The 16,198-nt window shown below is 42.9% G+C and overlaps 4 protein-coding genes across 4 annotated transcripts; 2 read left to right on the top strand and 2 right to left on the bottom strand.

Annotated features, from left to right (window-relative positions):
* The first annotated feature begins 231 nt into the window (after positions 1-231).
* LOC100842663 (germin-like protein 8-11) lies at positions 232-1,356 on the top strand. Its single transcript, XM_003573351.2, has 2 exons — positions 232-542; positions 766-1,356. Exons 1-2 carry the CDS (start codon positions 425-427, stop codon positions 1,323-1,325), a joined length of 678 nt encoding a protein of 225 aa, XP_003573399.1. The 5' UTR covers positions 232-424; the 3' UTR covers positions 1,326-1,356.
* A 1,435-nt stretch (positions 1,357-2,791) lies between these two features.
* LOC100842357 (germin-like protein 8-11) lies at positions 2,792-3,854 on the bottom strand. Its single transcript, XM_003573350.4, has 2 exons — positions 3,617-3,854; positions 2,792-3,474 (listed from the first exon to the last, which is right to left on the bottom strand). The coding sequence occupies exons 1-2, from the start codon at positions 3,738-3,740 to the stop codon at positions 2,912-2,914; spliced, it is 687 nt and encodes a 228-aa protein (XP_003573398.1). The 5' UTR covers positions 3,741-3,854; the 3' UTR covers positions 2,792-2,911.
* Positions 3,855-7,826: 3,972 nt separating this feature from the next.
* On the top strand, positions 7,827-9,270 carry LOC112271637. The gene is made up of 3 exons (XM_024461360.1): positions 7,827-8,217; positions 8,814-9,024; positions 9,159-9,270. Exons 1-3 carry the CDS (start codon positions 7,827-7,829, stop codon positions 9,268-9,270), a joined length of 714 nt encoding a protein of 237 aa, XP_024317128.1.
* Positions 9,271-14,291: 5,021 nt separating this feature from the next.
* Positions 14,292-15,315, bottom strand: LOC100842050 (germin-like protein 8-7). The gene is made up of 2 exons (XM_003573349.4): positions 15,136-15,315; positions 14,292-14,991 (listed from the first exon to the last, which is right to left on the bottom strand). The coding sequence occupies exons 1-2, from the start codon at positions 15,254-15,256 to the stop codon at positions 14,435-14,437; spliced, it is 678 nt and encodes a 225-aa protein (XP_003573397.1). The 5' UTR covers positions 15,257-15,315; the 3' UTR covers positions 14,292-14,434.
* Between the last annotated feature and the right edge of the window lie 883 nt (positions 15,316-16,198).

Genomic DNA, 16,198 nt, shown 5'->3' with positions numbered 1-16,198 from the left:
ATTCAGATCTAGATTCTGTACCGTGCTTTCTAGACGGGATTAAAGAAGATGGATTAGCCTTGCATTAGCAGCAACCAGAGCATTGAATGCTCTCCAGGCTTCGCTCTACGATCTATATCCAACGGCAGCCGACCACTGGTGCAGTGGTACCACTGAACCAAAAATCCACTCTCACATATATATACCTAACCTAGCTACTCAATTAAAATTAACGAAGAGAGACCATTTCTATCTGGCCATATAATCTTGTTATCTTTTGACTAATTCACAGCATCACCTACGTACGTGCTAGCTCTTGTGTTGCTAAATACATAGCCCTCTTCCAAGCCAAAGCACACAACAACACAACAAACCACAATATATCACCTGCTTCAGAAGAGGAACAACATTTCCGTAGCTAGAAAGACCGCGAAAACCAGTTCCAATGGCCATCTCTTCCTACTCCCTTCTTGCTGCTGTTCTTGCTTTGTTCTCGTGGCAGGCCATCGCCTCGGATCCAAGCCCTCTCCAAGATTTCTGCGTCGCGGACAACAGTTCACGAGGTTTGTACTTTCAGCGCTTTTCATGTCAAAAATACTTGTTACTCCCTCCGATCCTATATTGTTGTCGTCGTTTTAGTTCAATAGGATCAGAGGGAGTAGTATTTAGTGCATGGAGTTCGATCTCAAAGGTGTAATTAACAAACATATATTCTCCATGTTGCAAATTGCTGATATATAGTATTCTGACTTAGCTATATTTCATGTTTTCTCCATTACGAAACAGTTCTTGTAAATGGATTTGTGTGCAAAGACCCAAAGGACGTGAAAGCGGAGGACTTCTTGGGGGCCAAACTTGACATGCCGAGAGACACGAAAGCAAACATGGTCGGGTTCAATGTCACCTTGATCAATGTCATGTGGATCCCCGGCCTCAACACACTGGGCATCTCTCTGGCACGCATCGATTACACACCCTTGGGCGAGAACCCACCACACACTCACCCACGTGCCACTGAGATCCTCACCGTGCTTGAAGGGACCCTTTATGTGGGATTTGTAACATCCAACCCCGAGAACAAGTTCTTGTCGAAGGTGCTCAACAAGGGTGATGTGTTTATTTTCCCACAAGGACTTATCCACTTTCAGTTCAACCCCAACCCTTACAAACCAGCGGTTGCAATTGCTGCACTTAGCAGCCAGAACCCTGGAGCCATCACCATTGCCAATGCCGTCTTTGGATCAAAGCCAATGATCTCAGATGATGTTCTAGCCAAGGCCTTTCAGGTGGACAAGAAGACTGTCGACTGGCTCCAAGCTCAGTTCTGGGCGGATAACCACAACTAATTACAGTACCTACCAGTACCACCTCAGAAAAAAGCATACTGTGCCATACTACATTTGTTTGTTGTTGTATTTTATTAGCTTGGAAGATATATCTTGTATGATTCAATTGTTTCAAAGTGAAATAAAATGTACTCTATATTCATTACGTATTTGTTTTGGCTTTAAATTATATTGTTTTATAGCTTGCTTGGACCATAGGATTCATGGTAGTATTGGCAGCATCTTACTCGTGGTCGACCACGACATAGAGATGTCATGTTTCCGCATCTTTCTTGTTCACCAAGTGGGTTATTTCCCAGTAGCATAGAGGGCGTCATGTGTGTTCCCTAATTAACTAACCTAAGGGTGTGCAGAAGTTACATGCCCACGAAAGAGATACCAAATGCTTTCAAGTCTTTTTACATACAAGCAAATCCATTGGCACAAACTCGGCATTACTAAAAAAGAAAGATATATAGGCCTGCAGACACTAGATTTTATTGTACAAACCAATATTCTCTACAACATTCTCAGAATTATTGAACTTGGTAACGTGATTGAAACTACATAATTATGCTGCCACTATGAGATCGTGAATTTTTCTATTGGGCTGACGACCGTCATGGAAACATGAAACTTATCGCCATGAAAAGTTTACTTATTGTGTCGAACCATGAGTCGATGTTCCTACTGTGAAAGGGACAATAATTTTCCTGTCGGATTCTTGACTTTGGCAGAGTTCTTGAAGGGAGGTCTACAAGGGAGGCATCCTTCTAACTTTTTTGACAATCAAGAATTAATAGTGAAAATTCAAAAGTGGAATGGTTTCCATTAGAACCTATCTATTCTCCTTTCTTAATTTCCCACTTCAAAATGTTATGCATTTGTTGTGGAACCTATATTCTCCTCTTCTTCCCCAACTCCAAAATGTTATGATTTTTTGAATTGTCTATGGATGTCCATTATAATATAAAATATGACATGACGCACTCTGCACAGAAAAGAAAAGTGTACCTTTGGATATTATAGTCAGGTTGTACTACTCTGTATATCTGATGCATGACCCATATGAACATATTTTGCAGTAATTTAACATATAATCTTTAATTTTTGACACCGGATTATTCAAAATATATGGATAACATCTTTGTTGGTTAACAGAGCCCCAACAAGGAAACTATTTTCCATCGGTTTTCTGCCGACAACTAAAGGACATAAATGCACATTATTTTCTAAACCATGTAAGCATGATTTTGTGTTTCTGGCACTATGAACTTAACACGCATAGATTCTTGACAGCTTACAAAAAATCTATCACAGATAGTTCCGCACAGATGCTACATATTATAGTCAAGTATGGAGGCACATGGATCAAAACCACGCTGAGGGTGTGTGTCTTCACTCTACCATTCCGAATAAATTAATTGAGTCTCCTCCTTCGATCGAGTGCTCATTTGAAGTTATGAAACCAAAATTTGTTGCACATATAAATAGAAACCAGACCTATATTTTATTCATCTTTGGAACAAATCAAATAAACAAATATATGGACAATCAAGCACAAGAAACAATTATTTATTACACATATTAGCTAGCCAGATACTCAATCAGTTGTGGTTGTCAGCCCAGAACTGTGCTTGGAGCCAGTCCACGGTCTTCTTCTCCACCTGAAAGGCCTTGGCAAGAACATCATCCGAAATCATTGGCTTTGATCCAAAAACAACGTTGGCAATGGTGATAGCTCCTGGGTTCTGGCTGCTAAGTGCAGCAATTGCAACGGCCGGCTTGTAGGGATTGGGGTTGAATTGGAAGTGGATGAGTCCTTGTGGGAAAACAAACACATCACCCTTCTTGAGCTCCTTGGACAAGAACTTGTTTTCTGGGTTAGACGTGACAAAGCCGACGTAGAGCGTGCCCTCAAGCACCGTGAGGATCTCAGTAGCACGAGGGTGCGTGTGTGGTGGGTTCTCTCCAAGAGGTGCATAGTCGATACGTGCTAGGGAAATGCCCAACGTGTTAAGGCCAGGAATCTTCATGACGTTGATCAAGGTCACATTGGACCCAACCTTGCTCATCTTGGTGTCCCTAGGCATGTCAAGTTTGGCTGAAAGGAAGAAGTCCTCTGCCGTAACGTCTTTTGGGTCCTTGCAGACGAATCCATTAACAAGAACTGCATCATAGAGGTAAATTACAAGTACACAAGTCAAAACATATATCAAATTACATATTCTGACAAGGTTGAGAACTACTTCATGTTGTAAATATATTCAGATATAATTAATCTGGCGTAAGAACTAGATATATATACATACCCTGTGAGCTGTTGTCTGCGACGCAGAAGTCCTGGAGAGGGCTAGGATCTGAAGCTACGGCCTGCCATGAGACCAAAGCAAGAACAGCCGCTAGGAGAAGGAAGTAGGAGGAGGTGGAGGCCATTTTCCCTTACACAGATGCTAGCTTTCTGTCTCTTGGTTTTCAAATTAATTGCTGGTGCTTTGGCTACGGTGGGAGGATATATGCATATTTATAGCACGTCAAGTTATGAACGAGTCAGCACTAGATTGAAATGGCTTCCTGGAGAGCATGTGCATGTCCTACTATTTAACAACTTCTCAAGTTCTGATTAAGTATAACATATGCCTTGAACGCGGCTAATTAATCTAGCAAGTAATTGACTCGGTCTTCTGTAGGTAAGTATATCTCACGGGCAACAATCACCTGACCAGGTACAGGTAGCTTAATTCAACGGCAAGAAATGTTCATCACCTTCAACGTCATGGATTATGCATGTCGAGTTGGCGACAATGATGCATTTTTCTTCTTCTTCTAGGCAACAGCCACAATCTGTTGACTAATTAGATTATCAGACGCACTCTAGCCATCACATATCCATGGACATGTCAATGAAAAGTTAAGTACGTAGTAGTATCGCATCATGTAGTGCCACCAAGCTATTAAATGATTCTGATACAAAACCCAATTTAGTCTCCCGACCCGCATATATGACCACGTCAGGTTTGGTTAGTTACTCGCTACTCACTTCGTCCCATATTAAATGATTTTCTATTACATGTATATAGACATTTTTTAGTATAGATACATCTATATTTAGAAAATTTTGAGTCACTTAATATGGGACCGGAGGAGTAGTTAATGGCAAGAGCCATTTTATAGTAACCCCATATTTAAAGAAGGGAAGGAGCAGTATATACAAATATCCACCGTTGATTTTTGGAGGGTAGAATAGAAATTCCTTTTTAAGAGAATTAACAGTAAATTTAATATTTTTAGTTCAGTAGTGGGCTTCAGAGTCGGCCCATTTGTGTGTCCATTGTTCTATCTGTGTTCGTGTGAATTCTCAAAAAGAAAAAAATCTTTGTTCGCATGCTCTCGCCGGCAGCGGCGGCCGACCTCGATGGCGCTTGTGGCCCTCTAAAACCGGCAAGCCCTGTTCCTGAGCCCTCGTGGACCATGCCGGTAAGCCCAGCGCCGCTGGCCGGAGCCATCGTATATGTTGGAATTTAGGATAAGGCAAACGCCTAAACTAAATTAAATTCCTGGAAAATCTCAAAAGCGCATTCATCGAGTCGGTCGGCCCGGATCGTTGCTTATTCTTTTGGCAGTTGGAATATGTTGCGGACGCTTAACAAATCCCGATTATTGCGTAGTCGACTTTGGTTTCCTAAGCCGAAGGTTTCCTAAATTGATGGTTTCCTAAACCGACGTCCGCATGCGTGCCTATATAATAAGACGTTCCCGGCCTCGGAACGAATACGCCAAAAATCCGTCGTTGCACCCACGATCTAATCTCGCTGTTCGCTGCCTTCTGCTACTCCATCCTGCCGGCTGCGTGCACAGCTCGCCGGGAGAGCAGGCCTCCGGAACTCCGACCTTCGAGATCCTGCCCGGGAGACGATCGATAAGGTTTTTGGGGAGCGTTCTTACGCGACTGCTCGCTTCATCACGTCACCATGGTCAACAACGGTGATCCTGCGGCTCAGGCCGCCGCTCAAGCTCAGCAGCAGCAGGCTGCTCAACTCCAAGCACATCAGCAGATCGAACAACGGGCGACTGCTGCTGCCCAGATGCAAGCACAGGCGCTCGCAGCTGCCCAGGAGGTTGCCAGGTCGGCTGCTGCAGCCGGCGTGAACATCGACGCCGCTGGACTCGTCACCGACTTCAACAAATTCATCAACAAGGAACCAACTCAGGAGAAGGACACCTTACCGTACGTAATCTACCTTTTCTTGTTGATTTTATTCAGTAGTTATATTATGCATGATGTGGAATTAGACGAGTTTTATCGCTTTGCGTTGCTGTTTAGTTTGTCTAGTTTGCATGACACAATATGCTATATGTTTTTAGCCATGATTTTCTGGATTACATATTCATCGAAAATACCTAATTTTTCAACAATCCAAAAATCTTATATGTGTAGGCAATTTTCGATGGCTAAATTTGCTGCTACTTTGAAACCACCTATGTTTACTGAACTACACTTTAAGAGGTGGCAGTATAAATGTCACATGTGGCTTGTGGCTATGGGCGCATGGTGGGCGGTACAACACGGGAAGACTCAAACGGTTGCTCCTGAGCAGCTGTATAAGAGGCTTGTGTTGTAGTCGTCGGCGCGATCCTAAGTGTGCTAGGAGATAAGCTCCTTGATGCTTATCTGCACATTCAGGATGCCAAAGAGCTGTGGGATGCGCTCGATGCAAAATTCGGCGCATCTTATGCTGATAGTGAGATGTACGTCATGGACCAGTTTTTTGACTATAAGATGGTTGCAAACCGATCTGTAGTCGAACAAGCTCATGAGCTACTGACTATGGCTAAGGAACTTGAGCAATTCAAACTTCCTCCCTCGTGGAGGAACATTGCTACTTCTCTAAAACACAAGAGACAGGAAATCTCTGTGGAGAACCTGATCGGGACTCTTGATGTTGAGGAGAAGGCGAGAGCAAAAAGATGCTGGCCCCAAAGGCAATCCCATGGAGGGTACGTCCACTGCCAACATGGTTTAGAGGAACAACCAAAACCACAACAACAGTAACAACAAGGGAAAGGGTAAGAGATTCAGCATGCCTGGTCCCAAGAACACTACCACTTTCAAGAAGAAGAAGAAAGGAGGCAACAAGGACAAGGATCCTTGCTTTGTGTGCGGAGGACTCGGCCATTGGGCGAGTAACTGCAAAGAGCGCAAAGGAGGACAGATACGGCAAAAGTTTGCCAATCTGACTATTGGCAACCATGAAAATGCAGGCGGGTATGGTAATTCATTTACTGTATTTTCTGTATGTCAATCCACCGATTGGTGGGTTGATACAGGTGCAACTATTCATGTGTGTGCTGATATTTCTTTGTTTTCTTCATATCAGGCCATCAGGTCCTCAGTGATGATGGGGAACGACGCTCATGCTTCTGTTCATGGTGTTGGCTCGGTGGATCTGAAGTTTACTTCAGGAAAGATCGTGCAGCTGAGGAACGTGCAGCATGTGCCCTCCATTCAGAATAATCTTGTTAGTGGATCCCTCCTTTGCAAGGACGGATTTAAGTTAGTGTTTGAGTCCAATAAAGTTATTGTGTCTAAGTATGGACAATTTATTGGTAAAGGTTATGAGTGCGGAGGCTTGTTCCGCTTATCCCTTTCGGATTTTTGTAATAAGGTTGTGAACAACGTCAATTGTATTAACAATGAGTCTAATGTTTGGCATTCAAGACTTTGTCACATTAATTTTGGTTGCATGACGCGGTTAGCAAATCTGAATTTAATCCCTAAAATCACCGTGGCTAAAGGTTTGAAGTGCCAAGCTTGTGTGCAAGCGAAGCAGCCTCGCAAGTCTCACAAGGCTACAGAGGAGAGGAACCTAGCACCGGGAGCTCATACATTCTGATCTTTGTGAGATGAACAGTGTATTAACCAAAGGTGGAAAACGTTACTTTATGACTTTCATTGATGATGCGACAAGATTTTGCTATGTGTACTTATTAAAATCAAAAGATGAAGCATTACATTATTTTAAGATCTATAAAGCTAAAGTCGAGAATCAACTTGAGAAGAAAATCAAACGGTTGCGGTCTGACCGCGGTGGAGAATATTTCTCCAGTGAGTTTAATTCATTCTGTGAGGAACATGGCATCGTCCATGAGAGGACGCCTCCCTATTCGCCCCAATCAAACGGGGTTGCTGAGAGGAAAAACCGCACGCTGACTGACTTGGTTAACGCCATGTTAGACACTGCGAGTTTATCCAAGGCATGGTGAGGGGAGGCTCTATTGACTTCATGTCACGTCCTAAATCGTGTTCCCACAAAAGATAAAGAGATTACACCATACGAACTAAGGGAAAAGAAGAGACTCAGACTTTCTTACTTACGGACTTGGGGTTGTTTGGCAAAAGTCAATGTGCCAATTACCAAGAAACGTAAGCTTGGACCCAAAATCGTTGATTGTGTTTTTCTTGGCTACGCTCCTAGGAGTGTCGGCTATAGATTCTTGGTTGTAAATTCTGGAGTACCCGACATGAGCGTCGGTACAATTATGGAGTCCAGAGATGTTACATTTTTTGAGAACATATTTCCCATGAGAGATATGCATAGCACATCTAGAGAGGATCATGATATACCTGCTAAACACGACAGTTCAAAGGAACATCAAGATCATGATGTAGATCCTGAACCCACCATCCCAATTGAAAATCTTGAACAAATACTTGCTGAGATTCCTGAGGAGGATGACAATGAAGCTCCTACAAGGAGTAAGCGACAAAGGATTGCAAAATCCTTTGGTGATGATTTCATTGTGTACCTTGTGGAAGACACTCCTAAAATCATTAATGAGGCCTTTGCATCTCCGGATGCAGACTGTTGGAAGGAAGCCATTCGGAGTGAGATGGATTCCATCATGGCTAATGGTACTTGGGAGGTTGTTGACCGTCCGTACGGGTGCAAACTCGTAGGATGCAAGTGGATATTTAAGAAAAAGCTTAGGCCCGATGGTACTATTGAGAAGTACAAAGCGCGGCTTGTGGCCAAGGTTTTACTCAGAAAGAAGGTGAGGATTTCTTTGATACTTACTCACCTGTAGCTCGATTGACCACAATCAGAGTATTATTGTCACTGGCTGCCTCATATTATCTGATCGTCCATCAAATGGACGTCAAGACAGCTTTCCTTAATGGAGAGTTGGACGAGGAAATTTACATGAAACAGCCATATGGATTTGTAATAAAGGATCATGAAGGCAAAGTGTGTAAGTTATTAAAGTCTCTATATGGCCTGAAACAAGCTCCTAAGCAATGGCATGAGAGGTTTGACAAAACTTTGACATCTGCTGGCTTTGTTGTTAACGAAGCTGACAAATGTGTATACTACCGCCATGATCGGGGTGAGGGAGTTATACTCTGCTTGTATGTCGATGACATACTAATATTTGGGACTAACCTCGAAGTGATTGAAGAGGTTAAGGCTTTCTTGTCGAAGTGCTTTGACATGAAAGATCTTGGTGTAGCTGATGTGATTTTAAACATCAAGCTTGTGAGAGACAACAATGGTGAGATCACTCTGTTGCTGTCTCACTATGTGGAGAGGATATTGAGTCGTTTCGGCTATGCTGATTGTAAACCTTCTCCAACTCCTTATGATCCAAGTGTTCTGCTTCGCAAGAATCACAGAATTGGAAGATACCAACTGAGATATTCTCAGATTATTGGCTCGCTCATGTATTTAGCTAGCGCAACTAGACCTGACATCTCTTTTGCTGTGAGCAAACTGAGTCGATTCACTAAGAATCCGAGAGATGATCACTGGAGTGCACTCGAGAGGGTACAATGAGTTATGGTATACACTATACTAGGTACCCCAAGGTACTTGAGGGCTATAGTGATTCAAACTGGATATCTGATGTTGATGAACTAAAGGCCACAAGTGGATATGTGTTCACACTCGGAGGGGGCGCTGTTTCCTGAAAGTCTTTCAAGCAAACGATCTTAACCAGATCAACAATGGAAGCAGAACTTTCAGCGTTAGATACATCCACGGTTGAAGCCAACTGGCTTCGAGAGCTCTTGATGGACTTGCCGATTGTTGAAAAACCTGTACCAGCAATTCTTATGAACTGTGACAATCAAACTGTGATAGTCAAAGTGAACAGTTCTAAAGACAACATGAAGTCATCAAGACACGTCAGAAGACGTCTGAAATCTGTCAGAGCAATGAGAAATTTTGGAATAATAGCATTGGGGTATATCCCAACGGCTAAAAATCTGGCAGATCCCTTTACGAAGGGTCTATCAAGGAATGTGATAGAATCTGCATCAAGGGAGATGGGGTTGCGACCCACGTGAGTTACCATGACGGTAAACCAGCCTATGTGATCGGAGATCCCGTGAAGTAGGACCTGGCAAACAAGTCATAGGATAACTGAGGAGCGTGTACATTCCTTATCCCACTTCGTTGACTATGCATTACTCTCGTATGCTGTATGGTAGGTTGTTCAACTTAATGTGTTCTGATGCATTGCATTAATTTGCAAGAGAGATACTATCCTACAGAGTAGTCTCGAAAGAACACACCTATATGAGCCTGACTGTTGGTCGCAGTCTATGAGATTTGTGTGGTCTCTAGTAAGCTCATGAAAAAGGTCTGGAGAATGACTTATATGCTCCACACCACGGGGTAGCTTTCGGCAGCCCTGTACCAGACAACAACTTAGTGAAGCTCTAACACAGAAAACTGACAATTCAAGGTCTTGTCCATTGTTCCGTTGTGCACGAGTGTAGCTATTTGTTTAGGTGGATGTTCAATCTTAACCGGTCTCCACTGAAACACTGTTATATCAAAAACAGAGTTTTGGATCAACGACATTCTTATGTGCTTATGAGATATTGTGGGGGATTGTTGGAATTTAGGATAAGGCAAACGCCTAAACTAAATTAAATTCCTGGAAAATCTCAAAAGCCCATTCATTGAGTCGGTCAGTCCGGATCGTTGCTTATTCTTTTGGCAGTTGGAATATGTTGCAGACGCGTAACAAATCCCGATAATTGCGTAGTCGACTTTGGTTTTCTAAACCGAAGGTTTCCTAAATTGATGGTTTCCTAAACCGAAGGTTTCCTAAATTGATGGTTTCCTAAACCGACGTCCGCATGCCTGCCTATATAATAAGACGTTCTCGCCTTAGAACGAATACACCAAAAATCCATCGTTGCACCCACGATCCAATCTCACTATTCGCTGCCTTCTGCTACTCCATCCCGTCGGCTGCGTGCACAGCTCGCAGGGAGAGCAGGCCTCCGGAACCCCGACCCTTCGAGATCCTGCCCGGGAAACGGTCGATAAGGTTTTTGGGGAGCATTCTTACGTGACTGCTCGCTTCATCACGTCCCTTCCTCGTCGGCTTCTTCGTCACCATGGTCAACAACGGTGATCCTGCGGCTCAGGCTGCCGCTCAGGCTCAGCAGCAGCAGGCTGCTCAACTCCAAGCACAGCAGCAGATCGAACAACGGGCGACTGCTGCTGCCTAGATGCAAGCACAGACGCTCGCAGCTGCCCAGGAGGTTGCCAGGTCGGCTGCTGTAGTCGGCGTGAACATCGACGCCGCTGGACTCGTCACCGACTTCAACAAATTCATCAACAAGGAACCAACTCAGGAGAAGGGCACCTTACCATACGTAATCTGCTTTATATTATGCATGCTGTGGAATTAGACGAGTTTTATCGCTTTGTGTTGCTGTTTAGTTTGTCTAGTTTGCATGACATAATATGCTACATGTTTTTAGCCATGATTTTCTAGATTAAATATTCATCGAAAATACCTAATTTTTCATCAGTATACCTCGTCGGCATGCCGGCCGAAGCCCTTATCGACCTCGCCGGCAAGGCCCTTGCCGCCGTCCATCTTTCTCACCACAATATGCAAGTCAACATTGAAGCTGCGGGGATGTTTGCATACTATTTTCTCCTTAATGCAGCCGTACATCTCAAAATTAAACTTCAAAGGATGGATGATTTTCTCTATGCGTGTTGAAGCTAGCTAGGTGTGCATCCAATTGTCTGTACTCTGTAGATCGTCACGCACACCACCATCTTCTGAATAAGCAATAATGCACACTATCATTCTAGACAAGGATATGGATTCAACACTTTGCACTGACTACAGGAGCTAGGACGCGGTGACAACCGGGGTGTCCGGCCGCCAAGCTTAACGGTATCATTCGAATCTGCATTCAGTATTGGCCAGCGGGTTATTAGTGATTACCGAAGCAGGCTTTCCACAGAGACAGCTGAGGCATTACTCTATCTCCAAGGCTGGCTGAGAACAGCAAGTAAGCTCCTTTTAGATTTTTTAACATTACACATTTGGTACTGCATTATACATTCCACCAAATGTTTTTTGTTCACATGTAATTTCTAGATCCGGATTACTTTGTCAGTCTTGATGATTCTGATGATGGCTGTGATGCTTCATGGTGAGGAGCTGCTAATCCAAGGAAATGGTGTCTGAAGTTCTCTCAAGGCTCAATCTTGTTTTATTGCCATGTTCAGAGCATATTAACTTGTTAGTGAATCAGCTAGAAAGTTTAGCAAACTGGATGGCTATGTTCAGAGCTGCTAATCCAAGGAAATAATACTTCTCTAGCTATTTTGTTTAGTGTTAACTCTGGTTCTGATGTCTCAAGAAATGGCTGCATCACAGCCAACAATTTTGTCCCATGGACATATACACTTGTGCTTCTTTTTTTCCAGAGTTCATATGTGGCTGACATAGTAGATTCTGACATAGTTGATTCTTTTCTTTAGTGTTTAGGTGCTCCCTGTTGTTTCTTTCGAGCTGGGGTACATATTATTCATCAAACTTGTTAATTGTGATGTTTCTCAGGTTCTGTACATCACCCTCTTGTCAGGGTACAGGTTATTCATCAAGCTTATTAATTGTGATGTTTCTCAGGTTCTGTACATGTCTTGGATTATTCATCAAGCTTGCTGATAACTACAGATGAAGTGTTATACCTACACTGAAAGCTTCAGTAAGTTCTAATGGTACTAATTCCAACAAATTAAAGTATTGCATATATATCATCAAGAGCACAAATCAATTTAACATGTATATTTTGTTTATACTTCTTCGAAGTGAACACGTTAATTTCACTCGAGACATAAACCTGGAGGAAGTAAATGAAATGCTTCAGTTCAACTAGGCTGCTTTCATGGAAGAACTAGCTACTTGTTAATTCTGTACTTCAGAACAATACTGTACAATTGTTCTGTGATACGATGTCTAACTGCCTCATTGTTTCTACTAATTCAGCCTTGAATGAGTTGCGCTACATGGACGGCTGAGCATCAACACGGCGTATATGAGATCAGAACATGACTCCAGAACACCTCACAATTCTTCTTCTTCTGAAGTATTGCCGCCTCGGACAGTCAAACAACAATTCAATACTCTTGCATAGAGCTAAGCTTCAGAAACACGCGGTAGCTCTTGTGTTTGTGCTAGTTAAACTTGATTTGTTCTCTTGACAGCAGAAAACTTGTTTGTTTCGGCATATGCGAATTTCCAGAAAATATTCTGTGTATTGATCTTCAAATTTTCTGTGAATTGATCTCTGAATATGTTTCATTCAACCATGCGAGACTTCAGATTTGTTTTGGAATTAAAAGAAGGGACATGATGTGACTCTAATCGAAACATGACAAAAACTTCCTGAAAATTCATTCAACCATTGCTGTTTTGGATTGATCTTTGAATATTTTCTTCCTGAAAATTCAGAGGATCTTCTCTGAAAGTATCTCTTTCTTTGTATTTGCATAGTTTCTGTGTATTTGATGTGCCTTTCTGTATTTTCTTACAGTTAATACAACAAAAGTTAGTACAACAAAATTCAGAATTTTCTGTTGTATTTGTTGTGTCTTTCTGTATTTTCTTGCAGGTAGTACAAGAACAGTTAGTACAACAAAATTCAGAGTTTTCTGTTGCCTTTCTGTTGTATGTTCTTCTTGAAAATTCAGAAGATATTCTGAAAGTGTCTCTTTCTTTCTATTTTCTTCCACGCATTGATATTACAGTTAAACTGAATATCTCTTCGAATTAGTAAAGGTCCACCAGACCAACCGTTAGCCAAACAGCAATATTTATTTCTGTTGTACGTATTTGATGTGCCGATCGGTTTTTACGGCTCAGCCGCGGCGCCGCTGGACAACGGCATGTGGACTTGCGGCTGCCAGCGGCAGCTGCTCTAATATGTTGCGGGCAAAGCGGACAGAACCAGAAAGCCCAGTGGCCGAGCCGTTGACATCGCTACTGGCCGGAATCCTAGCGGCACGTCAAGTCAGGAACCCGGTGAAAACTGGGGTGGGCTGCACGGCCTGAAACCTAGTATCTACATGCGGCCACCGAAACCTAGCGGACGATTGTGCAGGGGGCGAAGAAGAAGAAGTGAAGCGGAAAGAAACAAACGAACGTGGGCCGTACGGAGCAGACGTGGGCCGCAGAAATGAGATATTCCCAGACTACCGGGGTATATATACACTGCTCTGCGCGCACAAGCAGCACAGATATACCGTGATCGTTGCTCTAAAAACAAGATATACCGTGATCGTTGGATCTATGAGAAAGAACGGTTTGTATTTATCACAGGGTACCATAGAAGAGCTCTTCCTTGCCGCAAGGACAGATAATCTACAACCATTGGTTTGGTTCAATTTAATCCTAGAAAATAGATTTGATCGATATCACTCCAAGGATAGCACCTTATATATGTGGACTTTGCGAAATTTTGTTTTGAAAGGGAGATGTGTTTCTGTCTTTCATACAGAGCTCAAAATACACAAGATAACCACCCCACAACTGAATTTTGTCGGGTATAAGTGCAATTGGTCCCGTTATAGAGATGTTGATTATTGTTGGGCACCTCCAATGCATGTTTTGCAAGACATTGTGTACGTCTTAGCCGTCGAGGGAGAAAATAGGGCAGATGCTTATAAGTAATTTACTCACATAGCCAATTACACAAAACCCACATTGGCAATTAATTATTCAAAAGTAGAAATACATCGTGTATAATATCATAGATACACACTTGCATGACACATATGTGTGCCATTTATTTTATAGATTAACATGCATAGCTAGTAGTGGTTGTTCTCCCAGAACTGAGCCTGGAGCCAGTCTATTGTCCCCTTCTCGACTTGAAATGCCTTGGCCAAAACATCATCTGAGATTGGCGGCTTAGATCCAAACACTGCATTGGCAATTGTGATAGCCCCAGGGTTCTGGCTGCTAAGTGCAGCAATTGCAACTGCCGGCATGTGTGGGTTGGGGTTGAATTGGAAGTGGATGAGCCCCACAGGAAACACGAACACATCGCCTTTGTTGAGCACCTTGGACAAGAGCGTGTTGTTTGGGTTGGATGTGACAAAGCCGACATAGAGTGTCCCCTCGAGCACTGTGAGGATCTCGGTGGCACGAGGGTGCGTGTGCGGTGGGTTCTGACCCAAAGGTGCGTAGTCGATGCGTGCTATCGAGATGCCAAGGGTGTTGAGCCCTGCGATCTGCATGACGTTGATCAAAGTGACATTGGATCCAACCTTGTTGGTCATCCTAGGCTTGTCGAGTTCGGCTGCTTTGAAGAAGTCATCCGCGTTCACGCCCTTTGGGTTCTTGCAGACAAACCCGTTGACAAGCACTGTGTACATTTAGAAACATGTAAGCACGCATTATAAAGTTATTTCAACATGCATGTATGTAACTTATCAGAATGTCACGGCCAACATATATACACTCTTAGATATCATACTGTGACATGATGAAGTTGAGGAGTACATAGTACCTGGAGAGTTCTTATCAGCGACACAGAAGTCTTGGAGAGGGCTTGGATCAGAGGCGAAGGCCTGCCATGAGACCAGCGCAAGAAGAGCAACTAGGAGAAGGAAGGAAGAGGAGGAGACCATCTCTTCTGTTTCTCTTGTGCTGCTGCTAGTTAATTAAGCTTCTGTGTTTGTATTGTTGGTGCTTTGGCTTTGCTGCTGGATGGAAGTTCTTATATAGGCGCAGCTAGCAGTGTGAACATGTGAGCAGGAGAATGAGTTTAGTGGAACCAACCAACGGAATGAAATGGTCGCTGGGGCGTGCTGATTAAAGGAGCAACAAGGCATGGGTATTAGTATTACTGTGTCAAGGTTAAGATATATAGCTTGGAAATTAATCACAAGGTACTAATTTATTAACAAGCTAGTTCATACGTACATACCGCCATTGATATCTCATCAAATGAGAAAATTTCCAACCTTTACTTGGTCACCACTAACTTTCTTGGAGCAGTTAAGTTATCTAGATATATATTTAAACATTCGCTAGCTTGCACGAAACAGGATCGTGCAAATTTCTTGGAATCATTTAATCACCAACATATATAAACTCATTGTTAGGTGTTTTCTCCCAGCCTGATGTGATGCAGAGTTGCATACACAGCCATAAATACTTGATCACAGGCTGAAAAAAAACATAAATTTCTCTCGGTCGCTGACGTGTCATGTGTGTCCCATAATTTACATAACCATACAATTACTTAATTTGAATTATTTCTCTGGGAGTAGTTCGTTACTTGCAAGAGGCCACACGATACTGCGGACTGTCACAAAAGGCTACGATGATGGCCGAGCTCAAATTTCCTGGGAGTTAGTAATGTTAATTTGATTGCATCCCAAGCTAGCCAGGAATTTCAAATTTACGTTATTAAGAGTACTAATCTTTCTAAGTCTGGACTACCGGTTCATACCTAGATCCGATTAATTCGGCCTTCTTTTGAGTAGTTTACGACATACTCTCACTTCTTTTGAGTCATTTAATATGAGACGGGGGAAATACATGATTGATGCTTCCGTGGTGATTTA

The sequence above is a fragment of the Brachypodium distachyon genome, chromosome 3 (genome assembly GCF_000005505.3).
Source record: "Brachypodium distachyon strain Bd21 chromosome 3, Brachypodium_distachyon_v3.0, whole genome shotgun sequence".
NCBI classification, from domain to species: Eukaryota; Viridiplantae; Streptophyta; class Magnoliopsida; order Poales; family Poaceae; genus Brachypodium; species Brachypodium distachyon.
The sequence above is the reverse complement of the archived record's forward strand: the minus strand, read 5'-3'. Positions and strand labels throughout refer to the sequence as shown.